Source organism: Battus philenor, unplaced genomic scaffold (assembly GCF_028537555.1).
Source record: "Battus philenor isolate CCGP_79_NKW_IND1 unplaced genomic scaffold, ilBatPhil1.0.hap1 SCAF_29, whole genome shotgun sequence".
Taxonomy (NCBI): Eukaryota; Metazoa; Arthropoda; class Insecta; order Lepidoptera; family Papilionidae; genus Battus; species Battus philenor.
Genome location: NW_027181692.1, coordinates 5,504,454 through 5,526,107, shown reverse-complemented (window position 1 = coordinate 5,526,107; position 21,654 = coordinate 5,504,454). Strand labels below are relative to the sequence as shown.

At 34.1% G+C, this 21,654-nt stretch overlaps 1 protein-coding gene across 2 annotated transcripts in view; it reads right to left on the bottom strand.

Annotated features, from left to right (window-relative positions):
- Positions 1–21,654, bottom strand: part of LOC137926352 (transcription elongation regulator 1) — a 42,522-nt gene that overhangs the window by 18,135 nt on the left and 2,733 nt on the right. For both annotated transcript variants that reach the window (XM_068769955.1, XM_068769956.1), the window contains exons 2-15: positions 15,405–15,738; positions 14,402–14,552; positions 13,861–14,064; positions 13,047–13,139; positions 12,275–12,409; positions 11,613–11,713; positions 10,781–10,916; positions 10,224–10,307; positions 9,105–9,342; positions 8,543–8,681; positions 7,198–7,336; positions 5,519–5,754; positions 4,759–4,877; positions 3,414–3,564 (exon numbers count right to left, since the gene is read on the bottom strand). In XM_068769955.1, coding sequence (XP_068626056.1) covers positions 3,414–3,564; positions 4,759–4,877; positions 5,519–5,754; positions 7,198–7,336; positions 8,543–8,681; positions 9,105–9,342; positions 10,224–10,307; positions 10,781–10,916; positions 11,613–11,713; positions 12,275–12,409; positions 13,047–13,139; positions 13,861–14,064; positions 14,402–14,552; positions 15,405–15,738 — 2,260 coding nt within the window. The remainder of the gene's footprint in view (positions 1–3,413; positions 3,565–4,758; positions 4,878–5,518; positions 5,755–7,197; positions 7,337–8,542; positions 8,682–9,104; positions 9,343–10,223; positions 10,308–10,780; positions 10,917–11,612; positions 11,714–12,274; positions 12,410–13,046; positions 13,140–13,860; positions 14,065–14,401; positions 14,553–15,404; positions 15,739–21,654) is intronic.

The following is a 21,654-nucleotide window of genomic DNA, read 5'->3' as shown; positions in this document are numbered from 1 at the left end:
GTGTGTAGTGTATTTACATACATGTGTATGTGTATTTGTATATGCTAGTAGATGAATGTGTAATGTATATATGCGTAGTAAGTGTGGGTATTTGAATATACATGTTTATAGCTGCAGTCGTAGTGTGCGTGAATATTGAAGATGCATATATATTGTTATACGCGAGTGTAGTGTGTGTATAGAATTTATATGTGTGTAAATTATGTGTTTTATAAGAATGAATTGCGTACATGCATTTGTATTGTATATACGTATGCAAGTGATTTAGTTTATAAAATTGTGTACAGTTTATAGGTATATGTGTAAGTGTATAAGGATATATATATATGTATATATAAATATATATATGCAAATGTAATGTATTTTTAAGCGTTTATAGTTTGTCAAATGAATGTGTAGTGTATATGTGTTTAAGGGAAGTGAATATATACAAGTTGTATGTATGTAAATATGTAGTGTGTGTGTCTGTCTGTGTGTCTCTCTCTCCCTATCTGTGTGTGTAAGTGTCGAGCGTACGTGCACCAGGTGCGGGTGTACCTATCGCGCGTCCACCCCGTCCCGTGCGGCGCAGGGCGTCGCCCGGCGCCTCTACGCCTGTCCCGGCGCCCGGCGCAGGCGATGGCTCTCTGGCGGCTGCGTTCCGTCGCAAGCGAGCTACATTTCACAGCGTACTTGTACATTACAAGCCGTCATAGCTCGACAGCAAACTGTTCCCGCCGGCGACCAATCAGCCATAGAACAGTTTACTTTATGACAGATTTATTAACAAAACCGATGCCATGAACAGGATACTCGCCCGAAGTTCAGTGAACATCACGTGGAAACGATTTCCTCGTTTATTTCCGGTGACAGTATACAAAATTATACAACAAAAGTAAAGGCGAATCCTTTATGTAACAAATACGGGGGTAAATTTATATCATTACACCAAACTTCAACGGGAAGCAATCAAAATTATTTCCCTTTTATGTAGCCTTAAATACAATATTTATCAATAAAAAGATACCATAGGTAAGGGAAGAATATCTTTAATAAAATTTAACATGAGGCAATAAATAATTACGGTCATCGCATTGCAATCTACAAAAATCCATATTCCGGTAAACGCAGGATTCGAACCTGCAATATGTACTATTAATTTTCATGGAAGTATGATGAGAAGTCAACAAATTACACCTGAAAATAATATGAAGACATTTCCGAACAGCCTGTATCTAAAAGAAGTTTAGAGTTAAGTATCAATAAGTAATATAAGTTATATTAACATTTCTTTTAATATACCAATATTAAAATAAATTGCAAACATCACAAACATATACACCAATACCACACTTTGCGTCGTGGTTACGTTCCAAAAAAACACGACGCAAATTGAAACGCCGCAAAGTGAATTAAGATTTTCTATAGCAAACCATGTAAAGATCGAAAGCAGGTTCCAGGGTTACGAAAATACTACTTTTTAAAAAGAAAATTGAACAAAGAAAACATTTAAAAATCAAAAATGATATAACTCTGCCAAAAAATAAATTGGAAAAATATATACCTTTTTGTAACCAGAAACAACATGTTAAAATTGATACAAATTTATTATTCTCTTTTAAAAAAAGCACAACACTACGTAATTGAAACTGAACTCCAAAATTAGCAAAACAGAGTGAAAATTAAGCTAATAAAATTGCGTTGATTTTTAGTTAGAAAGGGAATCCCCGAGTTTTGATGGCATAGTGCAATTAGAAATAAAAGTGTTGCCATCTTTTGAAAAAAAAAAAATGAAGACTCGAACCCAAAAAAACGCAACCTGGAAAATCTAACAAAGCACAGTGAAAATTAGTACTGATTAAGCAGCGCCGCAACTTCGATAAAAACGCAAAACGAAACGACGCAAAGCGAGGTATTGGTGTATATGACATTCAGATTCCGTCGATTGGTTCAATCAAAGGGGTTACATTTAATAATAAAAACATCCCCTGATTCTTTGATCACCAGATATGTGATGGTGAATAATATGCCCATGGTGGTGACATCTCTGAAGTTATATATGTCTTATTAGAAAATAGTTATCTAAAGGAAAAGGTAGAAATTTTTAGAAATTTACTTGTATTATCTATATTATTACACATTGCTATATTAAACAAAAGGTAAAAAAGTAATATTTATTACCAAAAAGTTAAAATTAATAAATCTATAGGTCTAGGTTTATGTACATAAAAAATAGTTCCGCTAGATATCTTAGACCTTGTATTTCTGAGTTTTAATTTTAAAATTAAATGTATATAATTAAATAATTCTTTTTTTAGCATTCAGGAGTTTTCAGTATACTCAATTGCAAGTATATTATAATGTGTACATAAAACTTATTGTTAAATTTAATTTATAAACAGCAATTATGTCTGATCTGTGGTAATGGTAGAATGTTAAACTGACTTTCTTGTAATGATAAAAACTATTGACGATTTGAAAGCTTATAAAAATATTTTAAATATGAAAAATGTCTTTCATTTGTGAATTCTTATAAACAGAAAATCAACAATCAACTTGCATTTTTACATAAATTTGCAGCGTTGGATTATTTTAGAAAGTGAAGTAAGAAGACAAATGTTTAAGTCCCAGGTTCATTTCTAAGATAAGCATATGATTTTAGTGTAAATTAAAAATATATAATTGCACTATTTGTGACCCGCACCATTGACATTATAATCTGCTCAACATAAATAATTTGTTTATTTACAAAAATGGTTGTTCTCTAACTTAGGAGGTAAGTCCAACAGTGGGCATAATAAAGGCAACATCGAGGCCTATCAAAATTGAAAATAAATAGTGTTTAGCAGTGCTCTGCAAATTCAATCAATAAAATTATTTTAAGAAACATATGTGCACATAACATAATACAGGAGTCTTTAGTTGCCAGAAATAAAAAAACATATATATGTATATATTTAGTTTCTTTCTACATAAACAAATGATTTTTTATTAAAATTCAAATTAAGTTGTATATGTATGTTAACTACATAGCAAAAAAAAACCGCGGCTAAACCAAATCTTATGGAATCCTTTTTTAGTAGTAATTGTCAATCCAAATGCCATGACGCTGCACTTTTTTGAAAAGAATGCCACAACAGCACAGTATGACAGAATAAGATTGACCTCCTATAAAGACATCATTTAATTTAAGGCTCCAATCTGGGAAATTTACTCTATATATAATATAATTACTACCCACACTAGTACTTAGTTAGAGCAATTCATGCCCAAGTTCCATTATCAATTAAAAACGATATAACTAATCCAGACTTTTTTTTAAATTTCCGATTAAAAAAATACTGTTACTGGCAACTATAGGCTCCGCACACAGCTATATCAGATTATAACAACTTGCTATTCGCTGTAGCAACATTCATCATCCAAGCACTCACCTGTTCCTTCTTCCTGTCCTTATCTTCCTTCTCTTTTTTCCGCACCTCCAGGATGTACTCATTGAAGAATTTCTCCCGGTCGCGGACCTTCTCAATGCCCTTGAAGCGTTCGTCGCGCCCGTGCTTCGACGAGAAGTCTGTGAATGAGGACCTGGAGAAACGTAGAAGATTTAATATGGTATTTCATTATTGGATGTAAAAATCTCTGCGGCTGTTTGGAGGGGCAGGGCTTTAAAGAGTAAAGTGGAAACAGAACTGGCAAGCATATTGTAGAATTGCCACCAACAAGGATGCTGCATGTGCGGAATTGGCTAAATATTGTTCCTTTTCTTACTTAGGATGGACTTCTGCAAAATAACGCCTGATTCCATTAAATACCAATAAGGTTGACAGATCTTTTTAAGGTCTTCGGAAAACGCTGGACACAGAGCTGTCAACGGGACCTAATGGAAATCTATGTCCAGCAGTGGAGTCTTACAACTGAAATGATGATAAACTGATTTATTCATGGTTTGATTCCATGGCGCATTAAAGTGCTAAGCGAGTTTTCAGTGGCAGATAAACCATACTCTTTAATCACTTTATACATGGTGATATGAAGGTTCTTGCGGACAAATAGCTGGTCATTCACACCTTTTAAGTTTTTGCACTGAAGCCAATCTCACTCTATACAACTGTAAGGTTGTTTCTGTTGTTTTAAAACCATAATCCAAAAATAATTAACACTTTTGTTTGTGAGTAGAATTAAAAACTTAATTTGAGTGTAGAAAAACATGTTGAACACCTTTTTTTGGTAAAAACCGGCGAGAGAAAAAAAGAGTCTTTCCTGTGCACTAATTCTTAAAAATTACGGTTTGTGCACCGAAAATAAAGAACTTGGTAGTCCCACTTTTTACCAAAATAAGCTACAATCCTACCACATCTATTTTCTTGTCCCTGGTTAGTCATTCTCCTATTTGATAGATTACCAAAATGCAGAAGGTAGCAATTCAAAGACAAAACAAATGATTTACTCATTTTGTCTTATAAAATACATATATTTCTTAGAAGAAACAATTTATTTCTCCATCTTAACAGTAACATCATCATGTCAGCTGATAGACGTCCACTTCAAGGCATAGGCCTCCCCCCCCTTGTGCTGCCGTCATCCAGTGACTTACTCAGCAACTTTTACTTATTAAGACTTACCTTTTTGCCCCAACAACCATCGATTGCTCGACCGAGGTTCCTCGCCTACGGTCACTTCAAAACAAGCAATTCTTCTAGTTAAGCCAGTAACCTTATAACGAATGCTAGTCTAAATAAGGTAGAAAATCATGTGCTACTATAACAGTGGAATACTTACTTTGAATGGAGCTTGGCTTCTTCCATGAGCGCTCTGAAGGCGTTCTTTTTCTGCTGGAGTCTGTTCTTCTTCTCTTTCCTCTCCTCCTCGGCGCGCTCGCGTACGTACTTGTCGAACACCTGTCAATGATATTAGCTCATCAGTTATAGGTAACTAGGTCCCCTCCGCTTTGTGAACTTAATTACTGAACCACCTCAATCCCCCTCTCTGGTTCAAATTTCATTAAATCTGTTTTTAGCTGACCTCGGCAAAATTTTGATGTCTTTTAGCCTCTTAGTTACAGGGCTTTTGTGACTTGATATAGAATTTCTTGTTCTTGTGCACATAAATCCACACAATTTTTTTAAATTAACCATAGTTAATAACTACAAAAATATAAAATATTCATATAGAGGTACAAGAGGAGATCATATCGTTTGAGGTGATCTCTACCAGACAACCATTGGATGGAGATAAGAGACATAAAAGAGGGGGTAGTTTAGGGTGTACAAACACACATATTCGTATCTATATATATATAAATGTGGAAATGGTATTACTTAAATAACAAATATAATGTATGTCCTATTATATATTACATTATATAATTATTAAGTATTTAAAAGCTTAATTATTGACATATACAACATGCTCAGATAGGGATTCAATTTGGTTCTACTCTCTGTAAAATTTGGCTCTTCTGATGCCGTCTTTCCTCAAGTAATTGTTTATTAAATAGAATTGGCCCCGTAACAAAAATAAAAGTATAGCATGGTAGTACCTGTTTCCTCTCCTTTGACGTGAGCAGCAGGTAGCGGCTGTCGAAGACGATCTTATGCAGCTCTTTCTCCCAGGGGCTGAAGGCGGACACCTCGCTCTCGTGCAGCATCTGCAGGAAGCTGCGCACACGTTGCTCGAAGGGCAGAAGAGCTCGCTCCCGCGCCGCTCTGATCTCCGCCTCCACGGCTGCCTCCTTGCCCGCGTCGATCACACCGCTACTCGCCGCTTTCTTCACCGCTGCAGCCATACACAAACATTGCATTATAAGGATCAACATTGCTCGACAGAGGTATCCCCTATAGGGTTACGTAAGAACTGGTTGGAAGCAGACTGTATCCAGGCCTTTCAGACAACCTCAACAAGGTTGTCTGTCCACCATTCTTAAAATTACTAGCTGATCCCGCAAACGTTGTTTTGCAAAAAAAATTAAAGTTTTTAATTAACAAATAAAAAATAAGGGTTAATCGTAGAGGGATGAAAATTTAGGGTTGTATGTATTTTGGTATGCTGTATCATAATAAAATAAAAACCAAAAAATTTGTTTAAAAAAAATTTGGGGTGGACCACCCTTATCACTTAGGAGTATGGAAAATAGATAGTAGCCGATTCTCATACCTACTGAATACGCATACAAAATTTGGTAAAAATCGGTTGAGCCGTTTCAGAGGAGTTCAAGTTCGAACACCGTGACACGAGAATTTTATATATCAGATTACTTTTTCGTTTTTGGACAATAATAAATACATAATTTTTGGTTAAAAACATACATAGCCCAATACAGCTCTAATAGTAAATGATCCACTTATTGGTCTTATGCAACTATTTATTTATTTGAAGACTTATAACCAAATTAACTTATTTATTTGAAGACTTATAACCAATCACCTTGTATGAATGAGTGACTTGTTCTTCCTTATCAGATGATGATATATCGCCTGGGATTTTTTTTTATTAACTAAGTCCATCCAAAAATTGTCGGAAAGATATTGTTTGATCCGTTTGCGATAAGACCACACTTTATAATTAATTAATTACATATATATATATAAATTAATCTTTTTTTGCCTCTTTATCACGATGTCAGTCAATCAGTTTGCAAGGCATAGGTCTTCCTCAAAGACCGCCACGATGACCGGTTTTGCGCTGCCCGCATCCAGCGACTTCCCGCAAACTCGACTATGTTGTGAGTCAACTAAGTGCGGGCCTACACATGCATCATTTACCGGCTCCTGGTCGCCAAGTAACTAAATACAGTAATACCCCGCTTTACGCGACCCCGTTATACGCGGTTTCACTATAACGCGAATTTCGCGCTCAAATGCCTCGAATTACGCGAAAGAGTGCGTATAAATATAATGTAGTCATCAACTTCTCTATGGTGTCTTGACCATCTGTCAAACAATTAAAACAGAGTTGCGTTGCGTATTTTACAAGAATGTAAACAAAACGTTACCCAAAGGACAATAGATGTATTTTTCCGTAAAAAATAAGAGTATGTATTGCATAAAGTGTTCCTAGAATTAAAGTGATTGATTAAAATGATTTGTATTTTTTTGTAATAATTTTTGACTATGTTTAATCATAAACCTCGCTATACGCGAATTTCAGTTAACGCGATTTTTTTTTGGAACGTATTCCTCGCGTAAAGCGGGGTATTACTGTATAGATTTTCATGCTCACCCTCGTCAGGTTTGGCTTTCTTGACTGGCTCGTGGTCAGAGTCGTCGCTGTCGGAGTCAGCGCTTCGCTTCAGCTCGCCGTTGCCCGCTGCGGTTGTCGCCGCTGCATTGCTAGCTGCGGCAGCTGGGTTCTCTTTACGCTGATTGGACAGTGGTAGAAAGAATAAAAGTGGAGAAAAAACATTTAACACCATTCTTAGTATTTTCATAGTTGGAAGACAAATCTCTTAGAGAGAGATTCAAACAATTTAATAATTAATATCATTTCAGCCATAAGGCGTCTTTTGCTGTACATAGGTGTTCCAATGTAGATTGACAATATGACCTGAAGTTATGCGACCGCATCCAGCCTCTTTCGACCCTAAATAGGTTGTCTGTTCATCTTCTGGGCCGAACTCCGCCATATATATTCAAGGTTAAGAAAACGTGCCGTGGTTAAGAGCTTAACACGGTAACTGCGGCACTGTTTCCACGCGAGTTTTAGCAGGTACGTTGTAAGGTCTTACAGACCCTAAGAAAACTTTTTTTCATTGTGACGTGAGGTCATATTTGGCTACAGACATTGTTGGTTTAAATTAACTGTCAGTCAATAACACATTGAAATATCATAACATATATAAACAAAGTTGAATATTGGATGTAATTATATATAACTGCATTTCTAAACTGAAGGAAAAGTATAGTTATAAAAAAATAAACAATTTGCGTGCACAATTTAACTGAGATATTGCTGCCGCAGAGAAGGTGCAAACGCTAATTTTCACTACATACAGGTGCATAGGTCAATATGACACCGTGCAGCAGTAACCGTGTTAAGATGCCAATGTCAATCTGTTTTGCGCATTATGTAGCCTGCTTCCTGGTCTGGAAACGTCGGATACTATAATTCGACTACATATCTACTCATTCCTGATAAGATATCTTAGAGGATTCCTGAGCATGGCATATACAAGAACAAGAACAAAAAAGTATAATACCAATTTATTGCCTTATTACGACACACTAGGCGGACTGAGGACATAGTCAAAGTCACTGAATGTGGGCAGTGCAAGACCAGTCAACATGATGATCTTGAGAAAGGAAGCGGCCGTTTATCGGCTGACATAATGATGATGAATAAAACGTGCCGTGGACAAGTGGTCCAAGGCACCTGCTGCTTTCTGGTCTACTATGTGGCCAGTTCACTACCACTTCGACTTTTAAATTCGCTGGAATATATCGAGATTTCTCTATGAAAAGAAAACCGTACTTTCGTCCGTCTAGGGATTCTCCAAAAGAACGAGTAATAAATTTGACAGGTACAGAATAACAGAAATGTGCCAAAAAATAAATGGTAGTGGTGTTACCTGAAGCTCGACGGGCGGTTGGCTGACGGCTTTGTCGACATCCGCGCGTCCCACGAGTTGCGGCGGTCGCTCCCACACCGACGAGTTGGCGGTGGGATTGTAGAAGAACACACGCCCATCGCCTGTCCATACCACGCACCTGTAACAAGACATAACAACAAGCTTCGTCAAAATACAACATTCAATTATGTTTTTTGTTGTTATAACTTGGAACCTGTCATATAACATTATAATGTTATGTACATTATAATGTCTATCCTGCTATAGCAGGAACGGTAAGACCATGCTTACCAAATCAATTTTATGAAAACTACTGATCCAATAGATGGCGCTCAGATTGTCTTTTGACATTTTGTTTTGGATTTGTCTTATATCTGTAGTTTATAATTTTTAAAGTTTAATTTTATACACATGTGTAATTACTATATAGATAATACATAATTATGTTCTTCTCAATGTCCTTTATTTATTAATCTGTAAGTTTTCTTAATTAAAAATAAATTAAATACAGTCGGAGTTACTATACATTGCATAGATGAGATTATTTAATTATGTTACTCACCACGGTGTACCCGATATGGGGGTGCTGGATATGGGTCGGCTGCGGTCCTGCTTTGCCTTCTCCCGTTCTGCCTTTTCCCGCTCAGCCTTCTCGCGTTCAGCCTGCTCGCGTTCGGCCTGCTCGCGCTCGGCCTGCTCCCGCTCGGCCTGCTCCCGTTCACGCTCGGCCGCGCGCCGAGAGGCCTCCGCTGCAGCAGCCGCCGCTGCCTGGGCCTCCGCATGCGCCTCCACGTCTATCACTGCCACAACAAATTATTTTGGTAAGAAAACAGGCACATATTAATGATACTTTTTCATTCAACACGTTGAACGCTATGCCAATAATTGAGTATTTCCATGTAGGCCACGCCGCTCACCGGTAAGCCATCTTTCACAACCGTTTAAACCCTTGCGTTCATAGCGTTCATTTCCCTCATATTACAACTACAAAATAAAATGCACATAGAAGTGCCGCGAGGCTTTGCTACCCAACTGAACGGAAGGATTTTCAACTGTAGTGTAAACTTTATATGGGTTTAAATGCACTACATTAATAAATACTCTTACATATTGCTGAAATTAACACAGTAAAAGTAATAAACTTATTTTATGCATTGATAATCGCATTTTGAATACATTTATAATGTAAATCTTAATAAAAATAACTGATTTTCTTATTTTGGCTTACCCCAGAAAGAGTAGGGCTCATAGGGCAGTTTTTAAACTTACAATGCCTTAAGTATAAAATTGTATAAAAGTAAATAATACGTATTTTTGCACAATTTATATAGTCATTTTGTGCAGTAATGTAGTATCTAATATCTGAAATATAAAGTAGTAATGTAATATCTGAAATATAAGTATGATCACAAAACAAAACCCATCTGAGTTGGTTGTGGTCTATTCGCTGATCAAGGCAGGTTTGGAACCTTCTTAGATTTAGTTAGGATGCCACTTTAGAAGAGTTTAATCTGATTTTAGTTTCTACCAAATTAGGCTCTTTTGACATTTTTTTCATGACATACACATGTTGTCAATATAAACGATCATATGTTAATTTTCTATATACTATCTTTGATAATGTCGGAATCAAATTGCGTTCGTATTACATTAACTATTAAAATAGAAATAAACTCTTTACCTTCTACTTTATCATCCAAGTCCACAGTTTCAATCTTTTTCTCTGGCACCTCACCCTTCTCCGCTGCAATCTTTGCTTGCAATTCTAAGAAAACAAAAACAAATATTTATTCATTTATCCTAAGGTCCTTTAACTAGTAACTATTATTGTCATTTACAATTAAATTACAATTGTAGACTTAAAAAAGGACAAAAAACAGGATAGCATATTATAACAGTATAAACGAAGTAGGAGTGTGTTCAGTATGAGTTTGATTTGTATCATTCTGTACGTCAGTCGACGAGAGAAAGAGAGAGAGAGAGACATATAGCGAAATAATGCTAGAGCCAAACCGAGAGAGACTGCAAGAAAAAGTAAGTGAAAGAAAAGGCGTGAGAGAGAGGTAGAGAAATAATGACGGAGAGAGATATAGTGAAAGAAAGAACAAGATAGAAATTTAGAAAGAAAGCGAAAACAAAAACAAAAAAACCCTATCGAGAGAGAATGACAGAGCGGTTGATAGGCTCTTTCAAAAGAGTTACATGAAATTATAGACCTTTTATAAGATATAAACTCACCCTCTAATTCCTTCATGGGAGCCGGCTTCTCCCACACGGATTCCTGCTTGCCGGCATTGTAGTAGTACGGCCTGCCGTCGGGCGCGCGGTGGCTGGTCCACTCGGCAGCCTGTGCGGCGAGCTCTGGAGGTATCACCTGTGATAAATAATTCATGTTTATTCAAAATACTATATATTTTATTGGTTATATATGTAAAAACGATAATGGGATGAAAGTGTAGCTCCTTTGCTATGCTATGAATGAAAAACATTGTCAAAATAAGGATTATTACATGTTAAAATTTATCTACCCCTGCAAACTGTACTGGTTGAAGTTAGTGGCCTAACTCAATCAAATAAAAAAAATATATTTTATCGAAGTTGATCGGTTATAAGTGTTAAAAGCCTTGAAGCTTTTTGCTACCAAATGAGCTGTACATTCACCCCTGGAAGGCTTTTCCGCCTATTTCTAATCGCTGTATATGTCCACAAACACTAGAAACCCGGGTAAACTTATTTTAATGCATCCAACAAAGTGGATTGCCTATTGGTAGATGCTCTTTGGCTCCTTAACAGGGTTGTCAGTCCACCTTGTGGGCGGACTTCTACATTTCCCAATGTACAGTCTCCACTCTAGAACCTTATGACCCGAGATGCCATCTGATTTTTAACTTTATCTTGCCAATCTACTCACATTGCATGCTAATTCAGACAAATTACACTAGTTTATTGGAAAGATGTACAAAAGAGTTTCTTTAAAGCTGTAGTCTAAGTATGTTATTTCAATGCGCCGTTGTGAATTGGACTGGACCAATAACACCCAAATGACTAACTAATGGCAACTAATACTCACCGTTTCCTCCTTCTTTGGGGCTGGTGCTGGTACAGTTTCTAACACAGGAGAATCCATCACTGTCACTGGTGCACTTATTTGTGGCAACTGGGTAGCAGCTCCTATATAAGTGGTATTAACTAATTAGAATCTTAAGATATAATGTCTTCTACAAATGTCAACTGTTGGATATGGGCCTCTTTCATACATTTCCAATAAGGCCGATTGTAAGAGGACTGTATACAGAATTGATAGACAGTATACAAAATTAAAACACATATAAATTACATTGTTAAAAAAGTGTACAATATTCTTGGCTATGTTACTAGAAAGAATATGAAATGTAAATAAACAAACTTACATTACAGAAAAAAAGAGGATGGGATATTATGAGTGTGAAGTGTAAATGTAGACATTGTATAATGTTATTTCTTTAGCGTAATGAATTTTGAGTTTTAAGAATTAATTGGCTCCATCTGAGTGACCATAGATCATAGTAAATAAACGTCATTACCTTCTAAAGGTCTGACTTTAACTGGTTAATGTTGATACAGATTTCTAATTTACTGATTAATTAAGGGTAGTGAGTAAGCTGAAAAATATTAGCACTACTTGCTTCTGATCAGGAGAAAGTTATACCGACAATGAAAATGGGTGTAAAAGATACGATAATATATGTATACCTTTGTCAGGAATAGCAGCCGGTGCCATGGTGCTAGCAGCACTGGCTGCGCTCGGACCAGTGTTGGGCGGCATTTGCTGGCCCACGCCCGGCGGCGGCCAGCCCCAGTTGCCCCACGGACCCGAAAATCCACCGCCTGCAAAATTCATGTCTAATTATCGGTTATTATAAGGAATAAAAAAAACCAAGTATCATAACATAAATAGAAATACACAAGAAAATTAAGTGAAAAAAAGCAGTTTCAGAATGTCTGATTTATTTATGATCTTCCAATGATTATTCCCGTCATCTTATGGAGAACGTCTTACACACTACGCTTGCCTATATCGTCTCCACTTTAGAACCTTAATACCCTAGCCGTCTTTTATTTTTGGCGCTACAAGGTCTGACCAATGCCATTTCAACCTGCCAATCCGCTGTGATATGTTGGTTAATTTGGTTTATCTACAGATTCCCTCTTTTCTGATTCAATAGTGAGGAAACAAGAGCATAGCCTTTTCCATGATCTATAGACCAGCCGTGAGCACGCCAATGAAGCGAGTGTGTGACCATGTTACAGTGTCATAATCCATCACTAGTATCATTAGACATATACTTTTGTATTAAGGTACTGATTTATATGATATATGAAGGACTGTATATATATATTTCTTCATCTTTTGACAGCATTAAGCCTGTCAGAGTAGTTATAAATATATCTAAAACTGTATTGCAAACGTTTCCTCTTCATTATAAATAATTGCCCACAGCTGGAATGCAGTGGCTGGACTCACCATTGGGCTGTGTCATCGGGGCCACATCCCCTGGAGGTGCTTCATCACTATCCACGGGGCTCGCCGTATCCTGTTTGTCTTTGTTATTGCCAACTGAAAACATTAAACATAATTATACTATATACAATAGACAGAGGTAATATAGCATATTTCACCTCCAATGGAACAGATGATTGCTATGTGACAGGATTTGTTAAGAAATATAAAGATGCGTTCACACTACCAATTTACTTTATAAGTGTTCAATTAACGATTTTTTAATATTCTATCAGAGACTACTATGATAGCCATATTTAAGCAAGAAATGTATTAAGTTACAGAAAAAAAAACAGGAATTAATGCAAGAAAATGTTTAATAGAAACGAGTCCTGAAAAACACCCAGTAATAGGTTACATGGGATAAATTAACATGAGAGCAGGAGAACACGCTACAATACAAAATAGAGATGCATGTAAATACATCCTCTTACCACATTATAAATATTCATTGTGATAAATTATGTACCTCATGTTTTGATTCCTGTCCGACTAATAGTGTGGAACATAATAAATTATTAGAAGAGATATATATCGCAAATTTTTGAAACACTGTGCTATAAAGACAATGCTTAAATTGAAATCGTTAACATAAAATCAGATTCAAATTTTTGGAACCGGATGTGCTAAATGAAACACAGTACATACACATGTACTTTAGATTCCTAATCCAATAATTGCTTTATAACTTATATTTGTGTAGATTTTCAGTGTAGATTCCAATATGTGATTATTAAGTCATAACTTACAAGCGCAGAAAATATATAGGATAACTTACCATCTTTTATCCATGGTGGCGGCTGTGTCATGAAGGGTGGAACCGAACCCTGGGCGGGACCAGGGGCAACGCCGGGAGGAAGCATCATACCATTCATCATACCCATAGGAGGTCCTCCCATTGGTGGTCCACCCATTGGAGGGCCTCCCATTGGGGGACCGCTCATCATTGACTGTGGTCCATTCATTGCTGGCATTTGTGGACCTGTACAAACAAGAACTAGTTGATTTTAAAAGTCCTGTTAAAAATGTCAAAATTAACTGACAAAGCTGTAAAATATTTGACATCAGTCAAAAGTTGTGATAGAATTACCCTAAGTCAATTACTATTATTATTATTATTTAAATTGTATAGTGTACAAAAGATAAAAAAATGTTTTTATTAGTGACCATTCTTAAACATTATAATAAAATAAATAAAGTGCTTTGAAATCAGTTTCGGTTATTAATTATTTTCTATTTGATTGTGCCAGATCTATATTTTATCTGATTATTTGGTCGTCTGTCCACCTTATGAGCAGCGAGTAATAAAAATAAATCACCTGAGGCCATAGCTTCCATCTCGGCTTGTGTGATAACTTTACACGTGGGACCTTCCATGGGTCTCGTCCATGTAGTTTCTCTCGTCCTCGAATGGTAGTAGTAAGGTTTGCCTTCATCCGACTTGGTCTCAACCCATAGCTCTGGTGCAGGCTAAAATTATAAATGCATATATTTAAAAACACACCCTTTTATAATTTCTATAAATAAAAATGGATTACAATGTTTGTTACTTAGTGCATAACTTTAGCAAATTGCTCTTGCAATATTTAATATATAAGGTTCAATGGATAAATTGCAAGGTGATGCATTAAAACTAGAAATAAATCATTCCATAATGTACATAAAGTGATTATCAAGAAACTTATTACACTAAATTACTTTTTCTAGTGTAATGAAACAAGTCAGTAATTTTGGCAGGGTGTACTATACATGAACTGGCTGGAAATGAGTTTTTAATTAAGGTACATGAGAATTAACCCCATTAAACCTTATAAATCTATATTGAATAGCTATGTACAAACTACATTTATTAAATCAGTGGTAAATGTAACATGTTCAGATTTATTTTATGTAGCAAAGCACTTAATTAAAACTTATGGGTTTACCACAATAATAAACACTTTAATAGCAACTTCTCACAAAAGGAGACAGAAGAAAAGTTAAGATAATTCTAGGAGAAAAAAGATTAGATATATTAGGAAACTTAGATGATGTGTAGAGAATAGTGTTGATTAGTGCATATACTCAAATAGAAATAATAATTAAGCCTATCAAACTTATCAGTCTTCAGGTTTTGCTAGGGTTTAAAACAAGGGTTAGTTAAAACTAACAAATTTAACATCAACTTAACTCATTGTTTTATCATTATGTCAGTTATACTTCTTTTCTCTCTATGTTTTCACTGGTTGGCAGCTTAGATCTGCATAGCTGGACTGATTTAGCTAAATACAATAGGACCATAGGTAGTATGCACATAAGTTAGAAAAAAAAAGTATGACTCACCATATTAGGAGGGGGCATTCCAGGGGGTCCAGCGAATGGGGGTGGCTGTCCCATCATATTTGGAGGAGGTCCCATAGGGCCACCAGGCGGCATCATACCCGGTGGCGGGCCGTATGGTGGTGGACCTCCCATCATTCCTGGCGGAGGTCCCATCGGACCCCAGTTAGCGTCAAACCCGGGTCCATTATTTGGTCCGAAACGTGGACCTCCTCGTCCACGGAAGAAACCTCTACCCCTCATTGGAGGACCTCCTGGACCGTAGCCCCGGCCGCGGAAACGCATCGGAGGTGGGGGGCCGTTCATCCAGCCTGGTGGTGGACCCCTGCCGCGGCCTCTGTGTAGACATTAAAATAATTAATACAAGCATCAACAATCACACAAACTAATATTATATTATTTTTGACAAATTAGTACCATTTTCCTATTGGATTTTAAACCTTTATCAAGGTTTTTAATGTTATTCCGTAAACAATACCATTTTATAACTCATAAATTATTATTTAAAGACATTAACATGTAATCAAACTAGAAAAGGTTTCTATATAAATGTTTGTAGTACCATATTTTGGTATGTGCATGATAAATGATAAGTACAGAAAATGTTTTAGTGGAAATTATTCTAATGAGAATACTATAAAACCAAACCAAAGAGAAATGAATGCAATGACAATGATGATATAATGGATTCATATATATGCTTAGTGTGGACATTTAGTTTGGGTAGGGTTGGAAACTCATATAGACTTATTGGGAGTTAAATTGACATGAAGTTTCATTAAGAAAACTCTAATGTTAAAATAATAATTAATTCTTCTCAGAAAATTTTGAGGTATTACCAGTTTGATTTAGAAGGATGAAGTTTCAAGCTTAAACCTTTTTAAAGCGAATAATCTCAATATAGGCCTATGATTTGCAGTTATTAGCTGTTAAGATGATGATGAAGCTCAATGTCTCCGTAAGCCCCAGCTTGATATTAAACCATTTATAAAACAAAAATTTGTAAATTAAATAAAGGATGTAACTTCTTTAGATTGCATCATTTATCTTTATACACCAGACTATTGTACTTGCCTAAGCAAATTTTAAATGATCCTAAAAATGTTGGTTTTTAGGCCTATTCCAGAAATTAGCTGATATTAGTTCTTGACAGACCTAAATATGAAGGATAAAAAAAGTTATAGATTTTTCTTTGGAATCTGTATTTTTGCATTTTGCTGCTACATCACTAAGTGACCTGATAGATATTGTACTGCTTTAGCTATAAGTAACCAATGTGAATCATAGGAAAAAAGGTACATAAAAAACAATCTTATTCAAACAATTTTATTTTCATCATTTCTTAACCTTATTTAAATAATTTTATAACTCAACATAAACTTATGTATTCAGTTTGTAAAAGCCTTCAATGATAGCAAGCATTAATGCCAATGTCAAATATATTCACATGGATCTAACACAATAGGAAAGATAATAATTTCCCAAACATGTTTCACAATTTGTTAGTCTACAAAAAACCATTCATAGGGGCATAAGAAAAATATTCATTGTCTCACATGAAAATTTTTGTATAACTGTAACTAAATCATTCCAAGCATGTAGTTTTTACCATAAGTGATTTAAGCCTATGTGCACTATTTAATTTTTTTTGTTATGATAAGTGATGTATAATCTATAGCTCTCAATTAATGTACAAGTCTCACTATTCCAAAAATAAATGGCTTCAGAAATAATATAGATAATTACAGTCAGCCAATATTTTTAAAATTCATGTACATATTAAAATAAATCATTGTTTACAATTGGTCCCTAGACTTTGAACTGTCACAAGTAATTGCTTACTGATAGACATTTTACTGATAACTAATGCTTGATGATCACTTAAAAAAAAATCTTATAGATAGGCATATTAAAAGAGCTATATATTTACAACTTTGAATCTTTTACAGCTATAACCAATATCACCGAGTTCATCTGTTAACTGTTTCCTTCTGAATATAGCACATAACCAACTAATTTAGACAACCAGGAACTCTTTAGCAGTGTAAAGCCTATCACATCCATTAGAAGTATGCACACCGGCTATTGCAGACTAATCAATGTTCCAAGCTGCCAGTTTATTGCTCCAACAGCTTCCCTCTAAAAGTTCTACATTTATTTTCTTTACTTTATTTTGAAAAGTAACAAATATACATAGAAATGTCACATCCAACATTTTTGCTGATTATTTTTAAAAAAATCATAGCATAATATGGGACAAGAGAGAAAAATTACATTATTGGTTTTGGATCATCATTAATTCACTTATAATTTGTTTATTATAAAGTTTAGATTTATAATTAATTTTTAATATTTAGTGACTTTAAACTGCAGTAAGAACATCAATTAGTTTTGCATTATTACAGAGACATTAAAAATTATTTAAATTTTTTATACTAAGCACTAAAGGTTTTCTGTTGTGTGTATATAACACTACTATTTATACTACAGGAATCATTATTATTTTTATTAAAAAAAAAAAAAAGTTTCACTGAGTTTCTTTCACTTGTTCTTCTCAGGTCCGAGGCATTTCCTCTGAACAGATGGTATACTCAACAATAGATGTAACCGATTATTCTATGTTGAATAAAGTATTTTTAAATTAGTTTCTCTTTATGCAAAAACTCATACAAATAATTTTATAATTATATATTTATCAAGTTTCTAAAAATATCATAGTATAGGTATAAGTGTAAATAATAATAAAAATAATACATTCGCACAGCTACCACTTAAAGAAAAAAAATTCTGGTTACTTCCAAAAATGTTTAAAAAGGCTTTCAATGATATTTTTATCAATACTTTTAGTGTTTTCCATTTATAATTATAAAACAGCCTTTTTTGGGGCCTAATTCTCCAAATATAGTACATATTTTTTGTACTATCCCCAACTTTCAAAAAATGAAAGTAAAATTTAATTACTTAAAAACAATGTCTTTGTTTATAAAATTGAATGAAATATTTTGAACTTATTAAAAAATAAAAACAAAATAATGCACAGTTAGAATACTAAGGAATTGTAATTTTAACATGTACACTATGAAGTTAATATGAACACACAATTTTTGCATATACTTCAATCTATTTAAAATTATTATATTGAACATAAAGAAAAATACCACATACTATACAAGGGGATATATGAATAAAATATTTTTCAGTTTCTACACCAATTTCAATTACCAATTTTTAATCATTTTTGGCATACAACAAACCAAAAGCAATATGAACAAAAAAAAAAAAAACAAATACAGGAAATTTTGTAACATGTAATATATGTATGTAGGCATTAATAATTAGTATAATTTACTCGACAAATACCTGTAATATTTAAACATTAAGTTTTTTTGAAATTTGTAATTTAAGGGTTATGTATATTAAACAGGTGATTAGTTATAGAAGTTTAATTTACATTATAATATAGTAAAAAAAATGATTTCAAAATTTGTGTTGTAAATTTTGAAATCAATTTTACATAAAAAAATTAATTATTGTTTACTATCTGTCACTGCATAATTTGCACTGCTATAAGTTATTGGCCACTTTATACAGGATGTTTGGAAATAGATGTAAAAGCTTTTAGCTTATATTAAGTAAGTAAGTGCAATATATTTATCCCTTTTTCCATCCATTACAAATCAGCCTGTATATATAACACAAAGCATAAATGTATGAAGTTTAGGTAAAAATAAATGTTAGAAACACATTTGTTTAATTATTACACAACCAGGATTCTAAATCACGAACGCAACTTATGAACATTTATATCTTGGCAATAAAATGTGTAACAAATATTGATAATTACTTTTATGTTCAACATGTAATTTCGCATAGCTTTATAATTTGATAAAATCAACACACAATACTTATATACACAAGATTGAATTAACAATGATAAAATCTCTACAATTTCAAAAATTCAACATAATGTACATGGCATGGATTTATTGTTTGATGTCATGTTAAATCTACTCGTTGTTCCAATGATATACACAGACAAATGATATGCATCTCAGACCTAAGAGAAACAGGCGACAGAAACTCAGTGGGACTATATATTTTAGTATTTAAATAATCTATAATATGTAAATATGTAATATATTTAATAAAAATTAGGAGTTGTGTCATTTAATATAAATTCTTTTATAGTATAGTAAACCTTTGCACAAAAACATTCTTTATCATTTTTTTCAATGCAGCAATTATATGGAAAGCTATTGGAACAGTGTACAGCTTATATAAAGATTTGCTAACTCAATGTTAGCATTATATATAAATTGCAGTCACATATAATAGGAAATTGATTTTAAGTAGATAGACACTATCTATAACACAACATATATGATGATAAGAAATAGTTAAAGAAAACACTAAAATGTTAATGTTTGGATGTAAAATCAAATACCACACTTCAAACTTGTTATGCATGTGTTAGGAGCTTAGGTTCCCAATGAGGTGGTATGTCCCACTAGTAGGCATTATTTGCCTATGGAAGGCACGAAAGCAAATAATACTACTATTTTTTTTAATTATTATATACAAACATAACAGAATTTTTTAGGAAGTGTTCTGATATAGCAATCTCAAACTGGTAGTATAGCGCCCCTTAGGACATTTACCTATAGGATGGATAGACTACTTGTTAAGTTAAGATTACTAAAAGATACTGATTATCAGCCTCTTCCAAATGGAAATTTATCAGGAAGTCCTTTGTTCAGCATTGCTTGTTGTGTATGCATGTATGCTTGTTGTATGAAATAATGATTATGGTAAAAGGGATGACTGGTCTATAAATGGTTGAAAATTTGGGATTTAGAACACAAAATCTCCATAAAGTCAATATTGACACCACTTGGAGTCAAAATCTGTTTTCGAATGAAAACTGTCCTGGAGGTTTACAAGGTCTAATAATCAACCCCAAAATAATTATCACCAGTTTCTATGTAACTTTCAAGATTTTTGTACTTGAAAAAGTTAGAGTTTTGTTAGTTTCATGAGAAATTAATCATTACACTACTGTATTAAAGACATTCTAAAGGTTATCATAAAAAAAACCTCTTCGCTTATTTTGGATTCTTCTCAGATTAGAGCATGTTTGGAACCTAAGCAGTTTGATGTTGAAGGATACCTTTATAGGGAAGTTCAATGCTGGATACAGATTTCCCTAATAGATATCTAATTGGTTCAGTAGGGGCCTCCACTAAGTTTTTCCTGACAAATTTAACAAAGTTGTCTCTCCACCTTATGGGTGGTTGTTCTACACTGAACTTGCGAATACATCCATAGTTTTCAAGGCCTGTACAACATTCATTTGTGAGTACAATAAGGCCTACCCCCTGCCACTACATATATAGATTTTGAGGATGCATATAATCATCAATCAATATTAAGAGTACACTTTAAAAACCACCTCTATGGACATTGTTTTCAGCTAGTATAAATGTTAATAAAATTCCCTTTTTGTATTACATCACAGCCAACATGTATTATTTAAGACTTGTATGAAAGCAAATATTGATTATCTGTATTTAATGTAGAATTATTTCATGATTTGAAATCATACAAAAAGAAATAATTATTAAATGCTTTAAAAATAAAAATATCTACAAATGGCTTTTTAATAATTAACTCTTTCCATATGATTGCAAATATATATACATATATAAAGCAACTGATGTTGATTATTAACCTTCTGCTATTTTAATTTCATACCTGACTTGAAAAGGTTGTTCAGTCAACTTGTATATATATTGTTTTAAACTAAAACGTGTATTATAATTATTGTATTTATTTCATATTATTTATTATTAATTTTTGTATAACTTAAGTGTACAATGCAACAAACAAACCTTAACAATAATATATTTGTTAATTTATTCAAGCTCCAGTACAGAAATGCATTGATTATTATTAACAGAAACTATGGTTCCCTTGGAAACTAATAGTTCCAAACACATAACTTTTGTTGTGAACAAATCCACAACTTTGTTATACAAATAAGCTAAAAATTCACAGTTTGTATATGGTGAAGGAGCAGCATGAGATATAATAGGGATACCTGCTGAAAGATTCAGGCCTGTCAAGAAATAAAAACTGCTGTACCAGAAGCAGCTGAGAGCTGTTGTAATCTTAAGGTTTTCGATTTCTGACCATGAGGCAGTAGACACAGTGTTGGTAGGCGGTTCACTGGGTGAACCAAAAACATAATTAAGAT